At 31.4% G+C, this 12,366-nt stretch overlaps 1 protein-coding gene across 1 annotated transcript; it reads right to left on the bottom strand.

Moving 5' to 3' along the window:
• Positions 1 to 9,060: 9,060 nt before the first annotated feature.
• On the bottom strand, positions 9,061 to 10,101 carry LOC146888825 (uncharacterized). The gene has a single exon (XM_085666408.1). The coding sequence runs from the start codon at positions 10,099 to 10,101 to the stop codon at positions 9,061 to 9,063; it is 1,041 nt and encodes a 346-aa protein (XP_085522534.1).
• Positions 10,102 to 12,366: the final 2,265 nt, after the last annotated feature.

The raw sequence follows: 12,366 nt of genomic DNA, 5'->3' as shown, positions 1-12,366 counted from the left end.
GTAATATACGTGTCGTCTAGTTTCTGCCTTTATTTAATTAAAGCTAAAAACATTAAATGTGATATTTTATGAAAAGATGCATCACTTTGGTGTTAATTCCGAAGAATTGGAAAGAGAAATATAAGAAGAAGACGAAGAAGAAGGTGAAGAAGAATAAGAAGATCAGGATGACGAAGAATATGACGATGGCTAGTATGATGACGATGACAAATTTGAGGAGAAGGGTGATGAGAATGATTGAATTATGTGGTTGTTGATATATGTTATTGTTGTTTGTAATCATTAAATTTAGGGTTAAATATGTTTTTGGTCCTTCAAGTTTCAGTGAATTTTGGAATTAGTCTCTCTTTAAAATTTTATACCAATTTAGTCTTTTATCTTTAGAAATGCGTGGATTTAGTTCTTCTAACAAAATTTCATTAAGTTTATTTGACATTTTAAATGCATTTTATGATAATATTTGAGTTAACATTGAAGTGAAAATGTGTCAAACGGTATAAAGAATTCAAATATTATCATGAAATACACTTGAAACGTCAGATAAACTTAACAAAATTTGGTTAAAAGGACTAAATCCACGTATTTCTAAAGAGAAAGACTAAATTGGTCAAAATTTTTGAAGAGGGATTAATTCCAAAATTTACTAAAACTTGAGGGACCAAAAACATATTTAACCCTTAAATTTATGTAGAAGATTTTGTGTTTTGACAGACTTTATTAAATGTATTAAATCATTAAAGGAGAATTGTATTAAATTATCATTTGAAATTGTAAAATAACTATCTAGATAACTTTTAAATGATACAAGTAAGAATGATAAAAAAATTTCGTACTTATGGATATTCATGAATAAGATTTGCAACGGGTATTAAATGGGTATTATAAATGGATATCCACAGGTAACGGGTACACATATTTTTTAAACCTGCATATTACCGGGACGGGTAGGGGTATCATAAGTATCATAGTATTAGTACTCGTACTCGTCGATACCCCGTACTCACTATACTCTAATGTAAATTCAAAAAAAAAAAACGTGATTAAAACATTAAAACATTAACACATTAATTTCAAATGGTTATTTTTTATCAATTGGTTTTAGAAAATCTTCATTTCTTTGTAAAGTTATTCAACATTATTTAAATGGGTTATTTGCAGTATGTATGAAATTTATGAATGTTATGCATTTTATTTTTATTTGGATTCATGGTTTAAATATGTTGTTAAATATTATTTTTTTTGTTTTTTAAATAGTCGCGGGTACCCATGGATATCCGTGAAAATTAAAAAAATATGTGAGTACCTGCATAGTAGATACCCGTACGGATACGGGTACGAGGCAAATATTTATCCAACGGGTAAGGTACGGGGGAGCTACTACGCGTACCTTACCTGCCTCGTTGACATCCCTAGATACAAGAAAAGTAAAAATCAAGTCACAATTCAAAATTACTAAGAAAATCAAAATATGGTTACTAAGAACCAAAGGTAAAATCTGCTTAATACTTTATATTGATTGTTGCAATGTCATCTACTTGATACTTGATATTGAATTATGTGATTTTATATGATTTGATTGTTGCAATGTCATTTATGATTTGAGGGTTCATCCAGAAATACCATCCACATCTACCCGGACTCCATCCAATATTGGGTCAGCACATAGTGCACCCATTCAGGCACCAACCCCTACTCTTGTACTGACACAATCACGATCCACACTCATACCTGCTTTGGTATCCACACCACACCCTAGTGTGGTACCCATACCACACCCTACTATGGTACACACACCACACCTTATTGTGGTTCTCACACCATCTGCATGCATACTATAACCTTCCCATATAGGTCCATCCCCTGTTGTGGTACACATTACTTGTAGATCCTCCTCATCCTAAGTACCCTCTCTTGATATTCGAAAATACATCAGATACTCCTGATTCAATTATTGATGAAGTTGACCCCTCCTCTCCATGATCAACCGATGATTGAACCTTTTAATCGAGGGTAATACCCGATCATCTTAAAAACTAATTTGTATTAGATTACTTGTTTTACCTTGGCTTCTTTTTTATGACTTTTTTGCATTCATATTTAGGTTTATTTCTTCTAGAGTTGCTTCTCAGGCCATCACAAGATCTATTAAGCAACAATTTCTAAAACCTTGGCCATCATGGGGAGCAATACCTCGGGAAGACAAAGATCCTTTCTGGTAACGATTTAAGGTAAAACGTCATGAAACTTATTCTCATTGCCTATTCTTGTATTTGAGTAAAATTAAAAATAGATGTCAACTGCTATTATACTTTAAATACCATGCATATTGTGTCGTCATGATAATTTTGTACTTGATTTATTGTTACAAATGAAGGTTTAGGGGAGACTTGAGCATGAAGCTCAAATCTAGTATCAAATATATCTATAAGAAAATGTTAGTTTAATAAAATTACTAAACATTATACTTCATTGACATGTGTCTTAAATGAAGGGCATTTTTGTCAATTTGTTGTGGTAGTGTTTTGGCAGTGAAGGGTCTTTAATGGTTTGATAGATGTTTGCTGACAGATTTGAAAATCCTTCTTCTCCAAGGCAATTTGTTCAGTAACATCTTCTCCAAACAATATGTTTTAAACGTTTGCTTTAAAAGTCAGTTTTTGCTTTTTTTCTTCCTTTTTTTTCTTCTTCTTCATTGTGAATCCTTCTACTTTCTTCTTCTTCATACGAAGTTAAATTTTATTTTCTTCATATTTATTGTTCTTCATGTAAAACAGAATGTTTGCTTTGTCAAGGTTGATTTTTGTTATGCTTCTTCCTTTTTTCTTCTTTTTCTTCTTCTTCTTCGTGGATCCTTCGTTCTTCTTCTTCATACGAAGTTATTTTTTTTTATTTCCTATGTTTATTGTTCTTCATGAAAGGTTTAATTTTTTTCATGTTTTTTGTGTTAAAGATGGTTTGTCGTGGGATAGTATGTTTTTTCTTCTTCTTTCTACTCTCCTGCCAGAACAAATTGTCATTTTTATCCAACCTTTTTTCAGTATTGGGTTTCATTTTTTTCCAGGGGTTGAAGGTTATTTTGTCTTTTTCCTTATCCTTTTCAAATGTAGAGGTGATAGTTCTTGGCGTGAGCACTTTAATGCTTTAGTTTGAAATATAGGTTTTTAATGGTTCTTTGGTTTGGTAATATGTTGTTTTCCTTCTTCTAATTTCCTAAAGTTTCATTCTTTAATATTTTTCTTCTTTGGTTTGATTTCGTATTGTGTTGTTATTAAAGGGCAACATTTACGCATGTGTTTTTCTTGGTAAGTTTGTTTCTTCCTTTTAATATGTTATGTTGTTGTTATACTATGTTGTTGATATACGGTAAGTTTAGGATTTGTTTATTCTATAAAGTTAATTTTATATAAGAAGTTGTTCTTAACATTTTAGGTTTTTCTTACTTTTCTTTTTGCTTCTTTTTCCCCTACACTTTCAAGAGATAAGCTTTTGGGATTTTGGTTTCATCTGTCTGGTATTGTTCTGGTATTGTTCGTTTTCTTCTACTTTTTATTGTTTATGTTTTTCATAAGTTTTTTTTTTCATCTATTTTTGTTTTCTTTTTTGTATTTCTCCATTTTTTTTCTTCTTATCGTTGATGAATGATTGTTAGTACCATTTTGTTGTTAAAAGATAAGTTTACTACTTATTTTTGTTTGGTGGATATGATTTATTTTAATTTGTTATTTTGTACCTTTCAGGCCCTTTTGGTCTACATCTTCTTTCATTCCTCTATTAGAAGGTAATATTTAGTGTTTTATTATTTTTTTTTTGTTGTATAGAGTTCATTTATTTTAAGTTGTTATCTTTTACCTTTCAGGTTCATTTTTAATTTTGATTTGCATCTTCTTTCATTCCTCTCTTTTAAGTAAGATTATATGTTTATGTGAGTTAATTTATTTTTTACTTTTTATTCTTCTCATTTTAAATTTTTTATGCATGTTGGAAATAGAACATTTTTACCCACATGTTGTATGTGTTTGATCAAGGTCCTAGTGGCCAGATTAGATTCTACTGGGGTGTTGTAAATGATGGTTGGTAGTTCTGTTAAATCATTCACACCATTTCCAATTGGTATGTAAATGTGGTTTATATTTACCTTCACAAGATCTGATATTTCAATTTAGCATTTGGAAAAGTTATAATTTAGGAAAGATTCTCTAATGTCAGAAAGTTGATTCTAAACCACCATTGAGATTACATTATTTTTTGTGAAAGTAATACAATTATAATGCATAACTTTGGATGGAATTTCATGGTGTATGTTCCATAGCGAACATGGTCTGATAAACTTTAAACATCCAATGAGGAAGATTTTAGTTTCATAACAAACCGTCTGCAATGTTGAACATGACTATGATGAATTCTTTCTAATATGAATAACATGAGATTTTAGATTTTACTATATGTGTATTTGTTGTCATTGTACATTGTTAATGTTTCTTCACAAAATGAAGTGAAGCTTTAGAAACATAGTTTGTGTACAAGTGCATATTTACTAACATGAATGTTCACAGTTAGTCTGATTATGCTGTAATTTCAAAACCAATTGATTATTTATCTCCATTCTTTATTGGAATAATGTTCACAATTTGTTTATATTTTTTTGTATATGTATTAGGAGATGTATTCTTATATGTATTAGCATGTCTTTACATTTTGATATGTATCAGGAGATGTATACAGATAGGTATAAGTAGAAATTACCTGTCATGTTTTTGGATTTTTAATCTGTTTTCTTTGGAGCCAAAAGAAATTTACAAGGCAACATGAATTTGATGTTCAGGGGGCATAAGATTTAAAGTTTTGGATGTTTCTATCATACTCATTAGTGATATACCATTAGTTTTTTTTTTTGCAATTGTGGTGATGATTGTAAGTTGACCGCAACTAAATTAGTGAGGTTAAGACCAATAATATTATAAGGTTAACTAATTACTGATACTCTATTTTTTCTGTACAATGATAAACACTAAGGTTTCCTTATTACTAATACACTAAGAATTTATTGATTATTTTCTCTATTGTGAGAATATCCTATCAACATATTTGAGAGTAATTCATAGATATTTTGATTGAAATGAAAGCTTACTGCAGGAGAATTCCTTTTAGTGCAATATTCAAACAATGCAATATTTGAATATGATTAAGTATAAAAAGTTCCCAAATGATTATTTTGTATTTTAGTTTTTAATAAATATTCAAATAGTGTAAATTTCATTATTATTATTATTATTATATCAATTTTCTTATTACAAATTAAAAATAAATAAATTCAGTTATTGAAAAAAACTAAAATCACTCTCTTATATAACTACAAATATATACAATAAAATTAATACAACAAAGTAAAACAAAATGTCTGTTATTATTGTACATAATGAAATCTTATTTAACTTGATTCTTGTGGATAGAGGTGTTGTATGACATTGCGTAAGGGTTGAAAAGTTACGAGAGCCATGAACACGAAAGAGAAGAAAACGAAACTGAATTTTGTAATGTGAGTAAGTAAACGTTTTATTGTTACAACTGATGATAAGAAAATGAAAAGTATATGAAATATATACTGGTACTGAAGAAAGAAAAAGAAACTATTATGCAATAACCGTTTTGACTTGGTCTTGACTGTTAAGAATCGAGCGACTGTCACCATTGGATAGGCAATTTAATTGATTACTTGGACAACCCCCCTCAAGTTGGGCGTAAATGTTGAGGAGCCCAAGCTTGGTCATAAGATTGTGGAAAACAGCAGGGGAGAGAGCTTAGTCAGAATGTCTGCTTGTTGGTGATGAGTATTGATATGGAGGAGCTTGATGACCCCTTGCTTGATTTTTTCTCTTATCAAATGGCAATCTATCTCTATATGCTTTGTCCTCTCATGGAATACTTGGTTGGAAGCAATTTGTATTGTTGATAAATTGTCACAGTAAAGAATGGAAAGTCGTTGGTGATCAATTTTTAAGTCTTGCACAAGGTGATGGAGCCATTGAATCTCACATGTGGCTGAAGCGATAGCGTGGTACTCTGCCTCGGAAGAACTTCTAGAGACAGTTTGTTGCTTTTTGGATTTCCAGCAAATGGGATAGTTGCTAATGTATATGATGTAGCCAGTTATAGATCTTCTTATTGTAGGGCAGCCAGCCCAATCGGAGTCGCAGAAGGCTTTCAATTGAAGATTACTGATGGAATCAAAGAAGATCCCTTGTCCTGGATGATGCTTTAAGTAACGCAGAATCCTCATGGATGCTTGATGATGTAAGGTGGTAGGGGTTGTGATGAATTGACTTAAGTGGTGAACAACAAAGGTGATATCTGGTCTAGTGTGCGTGAGGTATATAAGACGGCCAAGAAGCCTACGAAAAGGGGTAGGATCGGCGAGAGGTTCTCCTATGTTTGTGCTCTTGTGTCTGGAAAAATTCATAGGTGTTGGCATGGGAGCAGATCCAAGCATTCCAGCCTCTTTTAGAATGTCTAGGGTGTATTTCTGCTAACATAAATGAATGCCCTTGTTGTTCCTTGCAATCTCAAAACTAAGAAAATATGTTAAGTTTCCTAGATTTTTAATTCTAAAGGTGCAGTTGAGTAAATCAGTAATGGCATTGATCTCATCTATATCATCTCCTACTAAGATAACATCATCAACGTAAATAAGCAAGGCAATGATGCGGGATTCATTAAATTTAAGATACAGAGATGATCAGCAAATGATTGATTATAACCATGGGAACATAAGAACTCTGAAAGCTTAGAGTACCATTGCCTACTAGCCTGTTTAAGGCCATATAAAGACTTATGAAGGTGACAGACAAGGTTTTTATCATGTTCATTAAAACCTGGAGGCAAATGCATGTAAACTTCTTCATCTAAGTCACCATGTAAAAAAACATTATTAACATCTAAATCTTCTAAGTGTCAATTATGTATGGAAGCTAGGGAAAGAATTAACCTGATGGTTATGATCTTGGCTACGGATGAGAAGGTGTGTAAGTAATCTAGACCCTCTTTTTGTGTGTACCCTTTTGCCACCAAGCGCGCTTTATAGCGTTCTATGCTACCATCTGCTCTATATTTAACCTTGTATACCCATTTGCATCCAATAGCATGTTTCCCTTTGGGCAAAGAAGTCATTGTCCAAGTTTTGTTTTGTTGAAGGGCTATCAATTCTTCACTCATGGCTTTTTGCCGATGCTTGTGTTGAGAAGCAACTTCATATGAATCAGGCTCCTCATGAGAATCAATGGAGCAGATAACCTGTCTAAAGGAAGGAGATAGCCTTGCTAGGGAAACATAAGCATCAATGGGATATCTAGAATTACTATCAGACTTAGTTATAAAAGAAGTGTGAAAATCTTTTAAATAGGCAGGAACAGTTTTATGCCTAATCGATCTCCTTAGAAAATTATCTTCAATACCAGAATCAATAGTTTGTTCAAGCTGAGTTGCGTCAGATTCATTGGAAACAGTATGATCAATATCATTTTGATTATGAACAACATCATTTTCAGTATCACAGTCATTATTGGGTATACTGGCTTGAGGAAGATCTAAATCATAAGTATTTATTTGTGCAGGAATAGAAACAGTAGTGTCATTTTTAGGAAAGTTCGCATGAATTTGAGTTTTAAAAGGAAACTGGCTTTCATAAAAAACTACATTTCTGGAAACATGAATTTCATGTGATTTTAAATCATACACAATATATCCTTTTACATTCTGTTTGAGTCCGAGAAACAAGCCTGATCTTACCCTGGAATTAAGCTTAGTCCGATTGGCAGATATAGTAGAAACATAACACAAGCATCCAAAAACATGCAGCTGATTCATATTGAAAGAATGGTCATGCAAAATCTCAAAAGGACTAGAATTTTTAAGAAAAGGAATGGGCAAACAGTTTATTAAAGTTACAACATATTAGACAACATAATTCCAGAAATTTTGAGGTAAATTTGATTGAAACAATAAGGTACGAGTGACGTTTAAAATATGTTGGTGTTTTCTTTCAACTAACCCATTTTGCTCGGGAGTCTCAATGCAACTTGTTTGATGAATGATGCCCTCAGTGTTAAAGAATTGCAACATGTTAAATTCCAAACCATTATCTGTTCTGATAATTTTAACCTTTTTCTGAAATTGAGTTTTAACCATGGAAATAAAGTTGATTAAGTGGACACGAGTTTCAGCCTTATTTTGCATGATATACGACCAAGTGAAACGAGAATGATCATCTACAATAGTAAAAAAGTATCTATCACCGTTCATGGAAGGCATAGCACATGGGCCCCAAATGTCTACATGCACAAGATCAAAAATAAAGGAAGCATATAAAGTACTAACGGGAAAAGTCAATTTACGTTGTTTAGCTAGGTGACAAACATCAAAACTTGTAGTGTTAGGAAGAATTATATATCAGAACCTTTTATTGAGAATAGGCATTCTTTGACAAGAAGGATGTCCAAGCCGCATATGCCAAATATTCTGACTCACAGTACTGTTGCAAACCCGTGAAGAGAGATTGCATCCAACTTCTTTATCACCTTTTAGTATGTATAATCCTGATTGAAGATCAGCTATACCAATCTTCTTGATTGACATCTTGTCCTGGATAACACAAGTGTTAGTGCTAAAAATAACAAAGTATTTGGAATGAGAAACAAGTTTGGAGATAGATATCAAGTTATATGAAAAAGCAGGGATGAAAAGAACATCTCTTATGTACAGGCTTTCAGAAATCTTAGCAACACCTAAATGTGTAGCCTGAACTTTTGTTCCATCAGGTAGACTAACATTTATAGGTGATATCTATTTTGAAGAAATCAGATTCGAAAGGGAACAACTTATATGATCTTTGACACCAAAATCTATAATCCAATTATTATGATTGTTCAAACCAATCAAAGAGAAACAATTATTTTTACCTTGGTTCATGCTGCAGGAAACAATAGGACCAACCTGATTAATAGATACATTATTAGTGCCATTACCACGGTTTTGCTTCAGTAGACTCATGAGAGCTTGATATTGTTGTTATGACAATTTAAAATCTTGGTCTTCTGCACCAGATTCATTCTTAGCTTCCTGAATAGTGTCCATACTATTCACAACGTTGTTCTTATTGCTTGCTTTATATCCAGGTGAAAAGCTATGCTTCTTGTAACAATTTTCTATTGTATGCCCATTGCGATCACAAAAGGAGCAAACCTTTTTAGCATACCTTGTGTTTTTGTTATCAGTATTGTTGCTGCCAGGGAACCCATGCTTCCTATAGCAGACAGACTCGGTGTGACCAGCTTTCTTGCAATAGCTACAAGTGACAGTGGTGCTATTAATCTTGGCTTCAACTCCATTAAAGAAATTGTGTCCTCCGATTTGCCTTTCTTGCTGAACAACATAGGAGAAGATCTTTAAAATATATGGGATTGGATCCATCATTAAAACATGAGAGGTGACGTTATTGTATTGTTCATCCAAGCCTCTCAAAAACTGCATAGCGTGGTCCTCCGTCTTCCTTTGATGAGAAATTCCAGCAAGATCACAAGAACACTTAGCTGAATAATTGCAAATCAAATCTGGGCGAAAATTATCTAGTTCATCCCAAAAAACTCGCATCTTGGTAAAATATTCAATCACAAAGGCATTTCCTTGTTTAAGGGAAGAAGCTTCCGATTGCAATTCAGATATACGAAGGAGGTTTCCTTGAAAGAACCTGGATTTAAGATCTCTCCATATATCCACATATTTATCCATCCATAGTATACTCTGTTTGGTAGAAGGTGAAACGGAATGGGTTAACCAAGACACAACCATATTGTTGCATCTCTTCCAGGCTTGGTGTGAAGGATCTATTTTGGCAGGTTCAGGAGCGATGCCGTCAATGAACTCGACCTTATTTTTCGTATTGAGGGCAGTGGCAAATGACTTGCTCCATGAATGATAGTTGTGAGATTCCAGGACAGATAAAACCAAAGAAATCATTGGATTCTCGCTGGGATGGAGGTGGAGAAAACTGTGTGGAGCATTAAAATCACCAGTTCCAACAACAATCTTGGAATCATCTTGCGACGCCATGGTGAAGAAAGGGAGAAAGAGAAAACGAAAAATACAGAGTAAACCAGAAAGAAAAAAGAAGAAGGAGAGGGTGAAAGATCAGAGTGATGCGCAACAGAGCTCTTCAAGAGAAGAGCTCTGATACCATATTATTTAACCTGATTCTTGTGGATAGAGGTGTTGTTTGACATTGCGTAAGGGTTGAAAAGTTACGAGATCCATGAACACGAAAGAGTAGAAAACGAAACTGAATTTTGTAATGTGAGTAAGTAAACATTTTATTGTTACAGCTGATGATAAGAAAAGGAAAAGTATATGAAATATATACTGGTACAAAAGAAAGAAAAAGAAACTATTCTACAGTAACCGTTTTGACTTGGTCTTGACCGTTAAGCATCGAGCGGCTATCACCATTGGATGGACAATTTAATTGATTACTTTGACATGGAATGACAACAAGATTTCAAAAAACATGAAAAAAACTTATCATTCGTTGCTTACCGGATCATATTGCACAAAATATATACATTTAACTCTAACAATAACAAAAAAAATATAAAATTCATTTTAATATATTATAGAATTTTATAGTACAATTCATATATTATGATTCATAATAATTGTGTTATTAGTTATATAGTACATTTTTCTTATTAATCAACTTTTCTATAAGTAATATTATAAAAGATAAATGACTAGTTATTTTAAATAATAATTAAAAATATTCTTTTCAAATCCTTTAATTAATTGATATTTCTATAATAAGTAATATTATATATTTTATAATTATAGCTAATAATAATTTTAATAACTGTATAATATATTTATTTTATTAATGAATTTTTCTATAATATTAATCTTATACAAGGTAAATTATTGTTTTTATAATTATATTAAATCGATCATAATATCGTAGAAAAACAATTTAACTATTGAAAGTAAAAGGTTAAAATACCTTTTTCGTCCCAATTTTCGTCAAGTTTTTTCAAATAAGTCCTAATTTTGGTTTGTGTTCAAATAGGTCCCAATTTTCGTCAATTTTGTTCAATTGGGTCTTTTTTGCTAACATCGTTTAAATCATTAATGGCCATGAACAGTGACTGCCACGTGTCATTTCGTGGTTTTTCTTTATTTTTTTATTTTTTTTTAATTTATTTTTATTTTTTAAATTTTTTATAAATGTCCACGTGTCAACCCAATAGCATGCCACATGTCACTTCATGATTTTTTTGAATTTTTTTGAATATTTTTTAAATGTCCACGTGTCAACCCAATAGCGTGTCACTTGTCAAAGTCAATATTCTATATTCAATTTGATCCCTATATTTGTTATTTTTGTTCAATTTAGTCCCAATTTTGTCCTTATCAAAGATGTGACCAAATTTAATTTTTATATCAAAGTTATAATGATGTGAATTTTAATATATTATATAAAAATATTTAATAAAAAATGTGAATTTTAATATAAAAATTAAATTTGGTTTCAATTTAGAGAGGGACCAAATTGGTTAATATTAACAAAACTTGGATTAAATTGAACAAAAATAACAAATATAGGGACCAAATTGAATATAAAACATTGACTTTGACACGTGGTACGTAGAGATGGCAAATAAACCCATCTCCGTGGGTATTGCCCGAACCCGTCCATGTTTTGACGGGGAATCCCCACATTGACTGGGTATGGGTATGGGTATGGGGAATCCCCGATTTTTTCAATTGGGTATAGGGATGGTTATGGGGATGTACATATACCCGCCATATCTTCGTCATCATTTAAATTATTAAAATATTCACAATTAGTTAAGTAACCATATATATATATATATATATATATATATATATATATATATATATATATATATATATATATATATTCAATTTTTTATTTAATCTAATTATTTGATTTGTTATGAAACTCATTCGCATCTCCAATATATTTTTCATCTTAGCATAACATTTATGTAATTATGTTAAAATGATGTATGTCAATTAAAATTTTATGTCTCATATTTGAGTTTCTATTATTTTTTAATATTTTTTTTATTATATATTTTTCTTTCACATGAGTATGTTTAATACTCTCAATTTAAGTGTTTAATAGCATAAACATTTCATTTACTAGGTAATATAAAAAAATTACTTTTTTTTATTAATTTTTGTTTCATTTAAATAACTCTTTTGTTTCGCTAAAACAATTATTTCTCATTGAGTATATATGTTAATATTTGAGAAGTGTTCTTAGATCTCTAAGGTATTTTTCATCTTATCATACCTTTAATTATA

Source organism: Vigna unguiculata, chromosome 1 (genome assembly GCF_037176805.1).
Source record: "Vigna unguiculata cultivar grain cowpea cultivar isolate G323 ecotype 2 chromosome 1, ASM3717680v1, whole genome shotgun sequence".
Taxonomy (NCBI): Eukaryota; Viridiplantae; Streptophyta; class Magnoliopsida; order Fabales; family Fabaceae; genus Vigna; species Vigna unguiculata.
This window is presented reverse-complemented; position numbering and strand designations above follow the sequence as displayed.